The sequence below is a fragment of the Sparassis crispa genome, assembly GCF_003851025.1.
Source record: "Sparassis crispa DNA, contig_000003F, whole genome shotgun sequence".
Classification (NCBI taxonomy): domain Eukaryota; kingdom Fungi; phylum Basidiomycota; class Agaricomycetes; order Polyporales; family Sparassidaceae; genus Sparassis; species Sparassis crispa.
In genome coordinates, this window is record NW_020939750.1 from 903946 (window position 1) to 914952 (window position 11007).

General features: G+C 51.7%; 5 protein-coding genes across 5 annotated transcripts; 3 read left to right on the forward strand and 2 right to left on the reverse strand.

Moving 5' to 3' along the window:
* Positions 1–28: 28 nt before the first annotated feature.
* SCP_0403560 (hypothetical protein) lies at positions 29–1563 on the reverse strand (the record flags this gene model as incomplete). Its single annotated transcript, XM_027757092.1, has 6 exons — positions 29–161; positions 211–573; positions 622–771; positions 826–901; positions 958–1212; positions 1263–1563. The coding sequence occupies 6 exons, from the start codon at positions 1561–1563 to the stop codon at positions 29–31; spliced, it is 1278 nt and encodes a 425-aa protein (XP_027612893.1).
* Positions 1564–1709: 146 nt separating this feature from the next.
* On the forward strand, positions 1710–3167 carry SCP_0403570 (hypothetical protein; the record flags this gene model as incomplete). The annotated part of the gene is made up of 5 exons (XM_027757093.1): positions 1710–2021; positions 2072–2466; positions 2521–2649; positions 2703–2815; positions 2872–3167. 5 exons carry the CDS (start codon positions 1710–1712, stop codon positions 3165–3167), a joined length of 1245 nt encoding a protein of 414 aa, XP_027612894.1.
* A 451-nt stretch (positions 3168–3618) lies between these two features.
* SCP_0403580 (hypothetical protein) lies at positions 3619–4460 on the forward strand (the record flags this gene model as incomplete). Its single annotated transcript, XM_027757094.1, has 4 exons — positions 3619–3888; positions 3941–4146; positions 4213–4356; positions 4403–4460. The coding sequence occupies 4 exons, from the start codon at positions 3619–3621 to the stop codon at positions 4458–4460; spliced, it is 678 nt and encodes a 225-aa protein (XP_027612895.1).
* A 2113-nt stretch (positions 4461–6573) lies between these two features.
* On the reverse strand, positions 6574–10409 carry SCP_0403590 (Kinesin-like protein; the record flags this gene model as incomplete). Its single annotated transcript, XM_027757095.1, has 7 exons — positions 6574–7283; positions 7340–7472; positions 7526–7978; positions 8031–8446; positions 8495–9132; positions 9182–9826; positions 9877–10409. 7 exons carry the CDS (start codon positions 10407–10409, stop codon positions 6574–6576), a joined length of 3528 nt encoding a protein of 1175 aa, XP_027612896.1.
* Positions 10410–10557: 148 nt separating this feature from the next.
* SCP_0403600 (Transcription elongation factor 1) lies at positions 10558–10985 on the forward strand (the record flags this gene model as incomplete). Its single annotated transcript, XM_027757096.1, has 3 exons — positions 10558–10618; positions 10672–10797; positions 10849–10985. The coding sequence occupies 3 exons, from the start codon at positions 10558–10560 to the stop codon at positions 10983–10985; spliced, it is 324 nt and encodes a 107-aa protein (XP_027612897.1).
* Positions 10986–11007: the final 22 nt, after the last annotated feature.

Sequence of the window (11007 nt, forward strand, 5' to 3'; positions counted from 1 at the left end):
ACACCAGGGGACAACATAACGGCGAACTCTACTCCTTCACCAGGACCTGCACCCATCCTGCAATGCGACCCTCCTCGAACTTCAAGAGCGCCGCCTGGCAGGTGGGAAGCCACTCAAACAGCGCATTGGAAACACCGTGAGTATTAATGTGGCATAAGAACCTGCACGCAATAAGCGTCGCATTGACGTATATGCAACAAATTTGCCCACCAATCATCATACACCCCAGGAACTAGGCCCTTGTAGACGACATAATAGCAGACATCAGGAGTTCCTTCTGGTGGCAGTGGGGTGGGCAGCGCAAACTGTGAAGCAGGGAACGACGCATCATCGCCACGGGCCGAAATTGCAGCAATGCCGCATCCAGTGTACCTGGCAACGTGTACAGGACCAGCGTGCGGATTCACCAAGCCGTTCCCTCGCCCAGGAAAGAACAGTCGGGGGCTCGTGACCAACGTCTCTACAATTCCCACTGCGCACGCAAACTGATACGCATGTTGTGCTGCCCTGACAGAGTCATAACCGCAATACAGCGACCCTGAGATGCGCAGCACACAGTCCTTACAGCGATCCCTATGCCGGGGTCAGCAGCACACGTGTAAACTGGCACGGTGCACTTACCAGTCGAAGTATATACCGGGGGTCGTCCCCTTGAAAACAACGTATGCAACTCTCCTTGGCCTGGAAGCCTTATAAATCTTCCGTGGGGAAGGAGAGACTGCCTTGACTGCCCCTCCAGGAACACCTTGCGAAGCATGACCCGCGCGACCCCTGCCGACACAAAACTATGAAACCGGACATATAAATATTGTACGTAAAACTTACCATCCTTTTATCAGGCCAGTCTCGCGACCGCACATCACCCGATACATATGCTGCTGAACCTCATGATTTGATGGCTCTGAAACAACTTCCCTCGCTTAACATTACATCATCATCGGTATACACAAGACTTACCGGGGCTGGGTGGCAGCGAGGGCTCCGACGGGGGACCAGATGGTACAGATGACAAGGGCGGCGAAGACACTACTGATGGTGTTGAAACAGAAGGGCGAGAAGGCTGGGATGAAGGATTAGACGGCGGATTAGGCTGAGATGAACGAGAGGACTGTGATGAAAGATCTGATGACAACACAGGAGAGGAGTCATTGGGCCTCGATGACACGTCTGATGACCCCACTGCGGAACACCTTGGGGCAGCGGCGGTGTCATCTAGTGAACATAACTAAGGTACATTTGCGAAGAAAATAATTAGTGCTTACCTTTGGCTACAGCCTGCTGATGACTGGTCACCATCACGGATTCGAACACAGTCACCAGGCCCCCGACGTCATGTGCATTGAGGCTGGAGGCATGGCGGCGATGAGTCTTCTGATAGTCTGGTTGTAAGTACGAAGGGTCAGTCCACTGAAGAATCAGCTTGCGGTTGCGGGAGACCAGCTCAATACCATCCACAAAGTCCCAGATAGCATCATACTCGCCGAGCTCACTGGGAGTGGGAGGAGCCATGGAGAGGGTGAGCGAAGAGGAGAGGCTATATATGCGCTTTGGTGCTTTGTTCATATTTGTTCCACAAGCATGCGACTTTGGCGCGATATTCTGGCGCGTGACGTGGCTCGCTGAGTTCACTTCTGCTCTTCGAAACCTTCCTTGACTGATTGGATCAGTCCCCTGTCTTACTCTGGCCATGCAGCACACACGTTCCGGTGATGGGTCACACGAAGAACAAGACAAAGAACATCAAGAAAACCCGCGGCCGCTCAACCTGGGCCAAAGGATCCAAGCTCAGGTTCTTGAACGCTCGGACTGACGATTGGCAGACTGCGACCGACCTCGATAAGGTTAGCAAGTTCTATTTGAATGTGACAAAGCTCTTCATCAAGAAGTACGGTTGGGATCTACTGTTCGACCAGGATGCTGAAGATGAAATCCCGGACCCACCTGATGACTTGATTATCGATTGGATAGGCGACGAGCCTTTTGATGACCCAAAGGAATGCACTTACCAGGAAATGTGCACTGTACGTCCCCTTTTTGTCTGTGCCACCACATCACTCACATCCTGCCAGAGGATCGGCAACTGGTTCCGCTACCACAATCAAAAAATCACCAAGGATTGTCAATGCTCGCGGAGCGTTCTGATCCTTTCGACATGCTCGAGCTCAGTCCCAAGCCGCCGCGTAAGCCTCGTCTCCTGCAGTACTACTCCCATCTGCACTATGCCAAGCACATCAAGCCCCATTTTGATGAAGAATGGGCCCGTGTCGAGTCGGCGCCTGTCCTTCCTGGCAAGAAGAAGCCGGCGCAGGTCAAAGTACGCAACAAATTCACGGAAACGGCTTTCTTGAATGAGTCAGAGGAATTTCGTACCACTCTCAAGGCCGATCTGGAGAACGAGCATGAGGAACAGCTTAAGGCCTTCAGGAATGGGCAGGCGGAGAAGAAGACTGCGCAGCATTATCACAAGTAAGTTTTCCTCAAGTCTGTCTACCTCAAATGCTGACGGTGCTCCATCCCAAGTGGGTTAGTTGACACGGCCATGTACTTGCAGCCGCTCGCCAATCTCATCGCGGACAAGTTTGGGATGTCGGTCTCCTTCCTGTTGGCTGGGCCCATTCCTGATCGCGGAGGCCAGATAGAAGTTCGTAGGTGAGTGATTGGTTTTTTTTTGATCTCACTTGGGTCCTCATTTTCGAGTTTAGCGTACACTCGGGGGAGATGGCGGAGGTCATTCCTCGGAATTGGCCGGAGTTCGATCGGCTCGGGTTTCACGAAGTCGAGAATATCATGTTGCACTTTGCACGACGTTGCTTCAGTAAGTATTTTTTCGAATTTATTCATCGCATGAAGTGTCTGACGTGGCAAGCTCAGCGGAAGCACAGCAACGGGAGTGGGCACTTCCGGGGACACTTGATGACCAGGAGGCCTCGGAAGCCAATTTCTTGGCTACCTCCGCCAAGCACACCCCCTCTGCAGTCCCATCTGCATCCTCCCCATCCACCTCCGATGCTGAACACGTGATCTCATCTCGCGTGGAGAGTTCCTCCACCTCTGATGATATGGCCGCACTCACCAACTCTACTAGCCCTCCTCCTGAGAATGCGACCTCGCTAGCTACCTCCACCTCGGCTCTCCCCGGACCCCGATGTAGCATCAGCATCTTCTAGTACAGCATCTGCCGTCATTTCCTCCGCATTGGGTACTCCTGCTCCACTGCCTGAGAAGACAATGTCTTCAACTTCAACAGGATCTTCTCTCCCCCATGGTCCATCTGCATCAACGTCATTGCTGTCAGTTCCTACTCCTTCAGATGAACCGCCCACGACGGCCTTGTCAACAGAGCAGCTGGCATCAACGGCTGCCTCAGTGTTGGATGAATGATCTCTTTCGCCTGATGCAACGGCTTCGGTACCACCGCCGATTGTTTCTACTGCACCTGTGCCTGCAGCTCGAGTATGCCCCCTTGCATATCATTCTACTCCTCCTGTGGTACAGGGCATTGGGCCTTTGGCCATTGCAGCTGCGGCGTTATCCAGTTATCCCCCTGCTTCAGAACCGCATACATCCTCCGTACAACCATCTTCGCCAGCAATCGAGCGTACAGATGACTCAAACATTATGTGGCCCGTGTCCTCCGTGTTGCCAGCTCGTGGAACCCCACCCCCTCCGTATTCGACTCAGCCACCTGTGAATGGCAATGTGTCCGTTCCTCCATCAATTTCTGTGGCATCCATGGCTGGTGTGGTGGAAGTTGATTTAGAGCGTCAGGCAGGTTGGCCTGTGGAGGTCACTAACGCTGTGCAGTATCTAGTGCAGAGAGATTGGGGATTGGCTTGGAAGAATTGTGTGAGGGCCTATGTACATTTCGAGCAGGTGTCTGGATTCCCTGTGATAAGTGTCGGACCTCTTACTTGCTTGCTGCACTCTAATAGCCCTCTAGGATGATGTCGCACATTTTTCCACCCGCTCACGACCTATGGAGGTAGGTCGCTGGATAAGTTACCACTGCAAGCTCGCCGATTGGCCAATCAAGTCAGCCTCCGATTTCGGTCAACAGTGGTGGGTATGGTGGACAGAAATACAGCCGGAAGCTCGACTCCTAGACGAACGGTCACGCCCCTTACGCACGGAGGGAGGAGTGGAGTGGTCAGGCATGAATAAACCTGGCAAGAATGGGCTACTGCTCATCATGCTCACGCTGGCATGGTGAAGGGCTGCGCTGACCGAGAAGAGTAGCACGGTAGCCATTGCCAATTGGGATGACGCCGTTGCAGATGTTGCATGGACCTTTGATGAAATCTCGAAGGCCCCTGGGTTGCAGCGAGAGTGGCCTAGCAGGGGAGAGCCTGCTGATAGGTATGCCCCATCTGTTGTTTCTCAACTGATACTGATGTCTCGGCAGTTCAAACAAGAAGCGCAAGAATATTTCGATGTCCACTGCCGCTGCGAAAAAGCGCTGACGTTAGCCATTGCAGGTCTCATTGCCGAGCTTGGTCCCGTTACGTCACACTATGAGGTCTCGTATGTGTCTTTCATTTGTGTCATTTTCGCTGCCATTAGTGCTCTCCGTTTATCATTTTGCCATATGCTATCGTTGCTCCCCCATTGCTGTGCATTCATTGACTAGTTTCTTACTATCTCATCCCTATGCAACTGCTGTCATTTTGATATGTCTGTGTCCCATAACATAATTGTCTTTTAAATCGAAGTGTTCCAATGTCGGACTGCGCACAAGCACCAATAGCCATTGTAGGTATGTTTTGATTTCCATTCCGATTTCCGCGGAAACAGGGTATTACGCAAGCGGAAAACAATGCCTACCAAATTTGGTATATTTTATTCACTAGTTTTTGAGTGCGGAAAACCCTACGTGACATTTGAGGCAGAAAGAAATATGTTTTTTTGATAGCTTCCCAATTGGGATATGTTTTATTTCTGCCAAATGTGCCGAAGCCCGGAATAAGCAGGGAGCCTATTATTTCTCCTAGGGGAGGCCATTGTAATGCTCCAGACAGCTTGTGGCCAGTAACTTACTGGACTACGTAGGGAGGCATTGTAAATTGACTTGCAGTACAATACTGGGGTACATTATAATACCACTACTTGGACTGGTGAGTATGAGTCACCTCAGGCAGAACGAATGAGCGCAGGAGGGTTCGAAGCCCATCGTCGACCAATGCGAAAGCTGGTTCTGACAGCGGTGTTGGCGCAGGTCTAGGAACTTCATGTTGTGCCGTAGCTGACTTCTCGTGCACTCGCTCCACATTTGTCTGATGAATGATTGTCCGTTCATGTGCAGGTAGATGCCATTCTTGATGGGCTTTATGATCTTCACAGACCTTACACTGCCAGAGGACATGCCCCTTTGAATCGGCCCCAGCTCGTTCCCAATCTGTGATAACATGTCTCAGATGGAGCTGATCGGTACATAGTAGTGCTTACATTCAGGGTTTGGAATGTCCGCCATTGGTCGTGAGCGATGGACGAGTGGATTGTGCACAAAAGTCCAGCAGCCAGGGAACTTAACTCGGACGTGTCACATCTCGCGCCTTATGTGCAGACGCATGTCACATGATCAGGGCAAATTGAGCCCGGGGGTAACTTTTGACCGGGTTCAATCCAGGTGAAGCCTCGGGCCAGCCCTGACTCATTCGCGGTATGTCGCACTCAGGGTATTCATGGTCTACACTCAGGTTCACTCGGGGGTTCAACTGAGTTTCATAATAGTTGGTTGAAACTGAGGTCATCTGAAGCTCTGGCTGTGTAGACATACAGGGTCCCTTGCACAGTAATACTGTGCCATTGTGACCAATCCAGCCAACATTTGCCTTTTTTAGACAGTTCGAAAAATCTCAGAAATTCCCAAAAATCCAGAAAACATTATTGGCGAGGTCTCTGAAATTAGCCGGGCACAAGACGCATAGCCAAGTATTTCTTAGGGAAAACCCCTGAGAAAATTCATAAAGTAAAGCACAAGAAAAAACTTTGAAGAAAGCGTAATGAATTTTCGTGGGAAATACCATGATTGTCCAATCAGCAGCTGAGAATCACGGTTTTTCCTGGAGAAATACTTTATTCTTTTTCCAGAGTTTTTCTGTGTGCTTTACTTTAACCATTTCTAGAGGGTTTTCTGCAAAAATACTGGGCCATGCTTCTTGTGCGGGACGCAGTAATATGCTGGCACTGCAGGCTGTCCGGTGGACCCCACAGGCCCGACCTTCATCCACTTTCAAGCCCGTGCGGCTCTTCCATGCTTCAAGTTGGGGCATGTATATTAGCTAAGTAGTCACCTATCTCCGTCTGTACTGGAGGGCCTTTAACATGGCTGATGCACGGAACGGGCGAGGTGAACACTGGCTCACGGGAAATACAGAGCGCAGACCCATCTTCACGAGGGGGACCGTTCAAGGCTGAAGTAGTCGGAAAGCTACTGAGTACGATGAAGAACTAGTACTAACAGGCCTTATCCCAAAGCACATCCTCCTCCGTTCCGGCCAGACACTAACATGATACAAATACACAGCATTCTAAGTTGAAAAGAATAATGTTACACATCAAACATCTGGAAGGGTGTCATCGATGTATTCTCCTGGACCCTCTCGCAGCAAGTACGTTGGTCGAACGTTCCGTTAAGGTGCCCATTGTCGACGGTAGCTTGGACTTTGGAACTCCATCTGCAATCTTTTTCATGCCAAGCGAGGGCGGCGACGGTGACAACGTCGAAGGGGCTGAGGAAGACAACAATTTCACATGTAGTGGTGAGTCGTCCGACAAGGGGGACATCCTCCGCCCGTTACTTGTCCCAGCAGGCTCATCGACGACCATGGCGTCGTCAGAACTCTGACCTTCACTGCTATCCTCTTCCGGTAGCGGTAGATGTTCTGCAATGAATGTCTCGCTGCCTGTGGAAGTAACGCCACGCTGTCGCCATTCCTTCAAGACAACGTCTCTGCCCTTCGTGGGTTGCCACTCGTCAACGTAGCTCCAGCTGCGTTTCCTAGGCGTTATTCCGGAGGGTCGATCTTCCTTCATCCCCTCCGCAGTCAGAGACTGCGTAGCCTGACGAAGGTCTGCTATGTGAGATGTTGCAGCCGTGCTGTATGTGTCGATAGCCACTGATAGACTGCTACTTTCTGACATAATACGACCTGATGCTGCTTCGATATTGCGCGACGTTGAAGCCATGCCACGCTGTACGTATCGGTACACAGAATGCACCTCGGTGGCCATAGTGTCTGTCGCCTCGATACGTGCTCGCTTTGCTCTTGATACTCGTTCAAACGCTGTAAAATAGAGGAAGTTGAGGATACTGCACCAAGATGTTCAGTAACATACTGACCCTCACCGCAAGAGGTGCCGAAGTTCTGAGTCTGCTGCTGCAGGTCGTTGGAGAACACGGCCGTGGAACTCATGGTCGAATTCTGCACATCTGAAAGGCCATCGCGAATGACCGTTCTGGTATCGGCGAGTGTCTATAAATGAATTGTCAACAAACAGCCATCGAAAGACCAGATGAGGAACATACCTTCAAGCCACCATCCCTGGTCCGCTTTCCCTCGCTACCCCGTTTCTCCAACTGAGCACTCCAGTCTTTTCCAAGCGCAAATACAGCCTCAAGTAGCCGGCCTTGCTCTTGACCTACCTGTACCATCTTCTTCTCTGCGATAGCATTGCTTTCTGGTATCTCCGACAAGGTCTCTCTCCAGCTGCGGCTGCGCTCTGCGATGAAATCGGTAAGTTGTTCGGAGATTCTCTTCTTCAGCTCATCTCCATCACGTTCCGCCTTAACCTCCTCCGACTCCAACATGCGCGTGAGCAGTGCGTTCTGCTGACGAAGATAAAGAATTTCCGCGTCCTTGGTACTATCTGCCAGGGCTTGGGCTTCTTGCAGCGATTTACACTTCGCGTTGATATAACTTTGAGCTTGCTGGACTATTGCCTCATTGATACTGCTCAGTTCCTTGAAGGCTACCTCGATCTAAATAACTTGATTAGACACTATCATCTCACTGAGCAATAAAAGACCTCACAAGTGCACAACTGCTGATAATGGAGGCCTCGACCGCTTTGCATGTTGATTCGCAGTGTTTCCGCAAATCTACTGACCATGCACTGAAGCTGGCTTTGATACCCTCAGTGGTATCTTCAATAGATGTACGCAGAATATCAAGCGCCTCGCTGGAGATTTCCTCCTTGCTATGAACAATATGTAAATAGCCGCGAAGCTTCTCCATTTGCTCGTCAAGTTGCGCAGAGATACGGGAGAGCGCCTCACACTCCTTCGTGTGCAATTGGTCAGTATCAGTCTTTAACTTCTGTAAATGCTGGCTGAAGACTTCGACGAAAGCCTCCAATTGCTGCGTCAGTGTCTGAGTTCCGGTGGTGAGGCTTTCGCTATGAGCGGAGACAGCCTTGATATTGGAGGCAAGAACCGTGGTCTTGCGCTCTGCGTCGGGTGTCAGGAGTAGCATCGTCCTCAGTGGTCAGAACCCACCTAATTTCGCGTGGAGCCCTCCAACATGACTGACGCTATCGTGGACAACCCCCTTCAAGCCACCCAACACACCGTGTAGCGTAGTCTCGTTGTCCTGATACGCCTGCCTGACGATAACCTCCTCTTCCAAGGCGCCCTTCACCATCTCTAGCTGTGTCTCTCTCACCGCCAACTCGCCCTCCGTGATCTTCAGCCTCTCGCGCGTTTCCTTCAACTCCTCGTCCCTCTTCATCAACAACATCATGCTCTGCTCAAACTCCTCCCTAACATTCTTAAGCTGGGCTTCATAGATCTCGATCTGCTTGCGCGCCTCCTGGATCTCTGTCTCCCGAAGCTCCTGCTCAGTGGCCATCTGATTCCAACTCTCTTCAGCAAAATAAATGCCATTCTTCTCCCGAGCGGCGTGCACATTAGCCCTCAGGGACCCAATCAGCGCGACGTATTCCTTGATCAGCGCATTCTGTGTCATGCGCTGGTTGACCTCCGGGCGGTTGCGAATGGACTTGGCGCGGATTGCGTAGTCAAGGGTGGAAAGCGTCTCCTCCATATTACAGCGTGCAGGAGAAATGGTGGCGATGATGCATGTCTTCGTGTGTCCACCAAGTGAATCTTGCAGTAGACGAGTGAGCTTAGATTCTCTGCCAAGTATTTAGCCATGGTTGTAGGACTAAACTGGTGACGACTCACCGGTATGGAACGTGAGCTGAGCGGTCTACGAGGGCATTGATGACCCTCCCAAGAGTGAGTAGGCTCTGGTTAATCATGCCTGCCTCCCTTGCTCGCTTGTTCTCAGCGCCAGACCGTCCGATATTCTCGGATCCGGCTAGATCAACGAGATTCAATTTGCCGACCTTCAGCAAGTCCTCTCCCATCGTTGACGTTTCCTTCGTGTGGACCGTCACGGAGAAGACGGAGTGCGAACGGCTGGAATGGTCATTGAACTTTGTCGCCGCAATCTGCCGACGCTGACTGCCCTTAGTGAGCAGCGCAAGCGCATCTGCGGCGTCCTTGACGCATGCCTCCTCAAGACCCTGAATGAAAACACCTTTCTTGGTGGCGTCGTCAAATATCTTCAGGTTGCCCAGGCTCGAAGATTCCTTGGACGCGCCTAGGCCCATTGGTTGGGTAGATCCAACAGGTGCGGCAAGTTCTGAGGCCAGAAGATCACGTAGCTCCTCGTTGTAGAGCTCGACAAAGGATATTTTGACACTGTAATCGGCGCGTGATGATTCAAGCTGATTGAAAAGACGGATTAGGACACGGGGAATCATGCCTGCGTGTGCAGACGGGTTTCCCATTGGTGTAGTTGTAAGATCACCTTGCATGGTGTATCTGGATAGATATTAGTAAATACAGATCTAAACAAAAGGAACACGGCGTACGTCTTTCCGGTCCCAGTTTGTCCATAAGCAAACAGCGTGCAGTTGTAACCCGCAAGAACCTCGTCCAGCATAGGGTTCACCACGTCGTTATACAGGAGGGCTTGGTCTGCCTCGGGACCAAAAACGGCGTCAAAAGGGTACGTACGCGTAGGTGGGAGTGTGACGACTCCAAGGCTGGATACGGGGACGGCCGCCTCGATGGTGACGTCGTCGCCTCGAGGGCCATTCGTAGTGACGATAATGGGGGAGTTTTCCTGGATCTCGCGTTCCGAGCGACGCCGGCAGCGAATCACGACACGTATGTTTGTCTCCGAGTGTTCTTGTGGCTGGCTTTGCGACTGGGTTCTCGATGGTTTTGGGATGGGTGGCACCTCTGCAGGTTGTTCTTCGATGGGTGTGGTCAAGCCCGAACGGTGTGAAGAGTTCGATTTTGCGAGAACGGAGCGGGGTCTACTGGTAGAGGGAGCGGGAGGTATAATCGAGTTCGCAGCGTTTGTCCGGCTGCGGGTAGCGGGAAGGCGCCTGGACGCCATGTCGGAGCGGTGAAAGAAACAAGTTGAACTCCACGACGCGAGAGAATCATCGCGCGCCGCGCTTAGTCACGTGCTCGAGTCCCATTGAGCGCTAAGGCCTTAGGCCGAGTGTATATGTCTCTTGCAGCTCGATCGGACTTCCACCTCGATGGGCAAACGCAAGAAATCGTCTCGTAAACCAACAGGCCCCCGAAAAAGGGAGCCTCTCGGTGTGTTTACTCATCGCTATTGGCGTGTTCCTCCTCACTGTGCCACATACTAGAGTCCACCTTCACATGTCTCTTCTGTCACCATGACAAATCGGTCACTGTGAGACTCGACAGAAAGGAGGGTATTGCAGAGCTCTTCTGCAAAGTTTGCAACCAACGTTACCAGAGCAAAGTTAACCGTACGTGCTACCATCGTTATATGTGGGCGCCACGCTTTGACCTTGCTGCAGACTTAACGGAACCCATCGACATCTACTCCGAGTGGATTGATGCTGCTGACGCCGCAGAAAAGGAAGCCGACGATGCTCGTCCCGCTCCGATTGCGAAGAAGAAGCGTGCACCAGTTGTGTCCAGCGATAACGAGTAGGCCTTAGATTTGGCCCTACGGT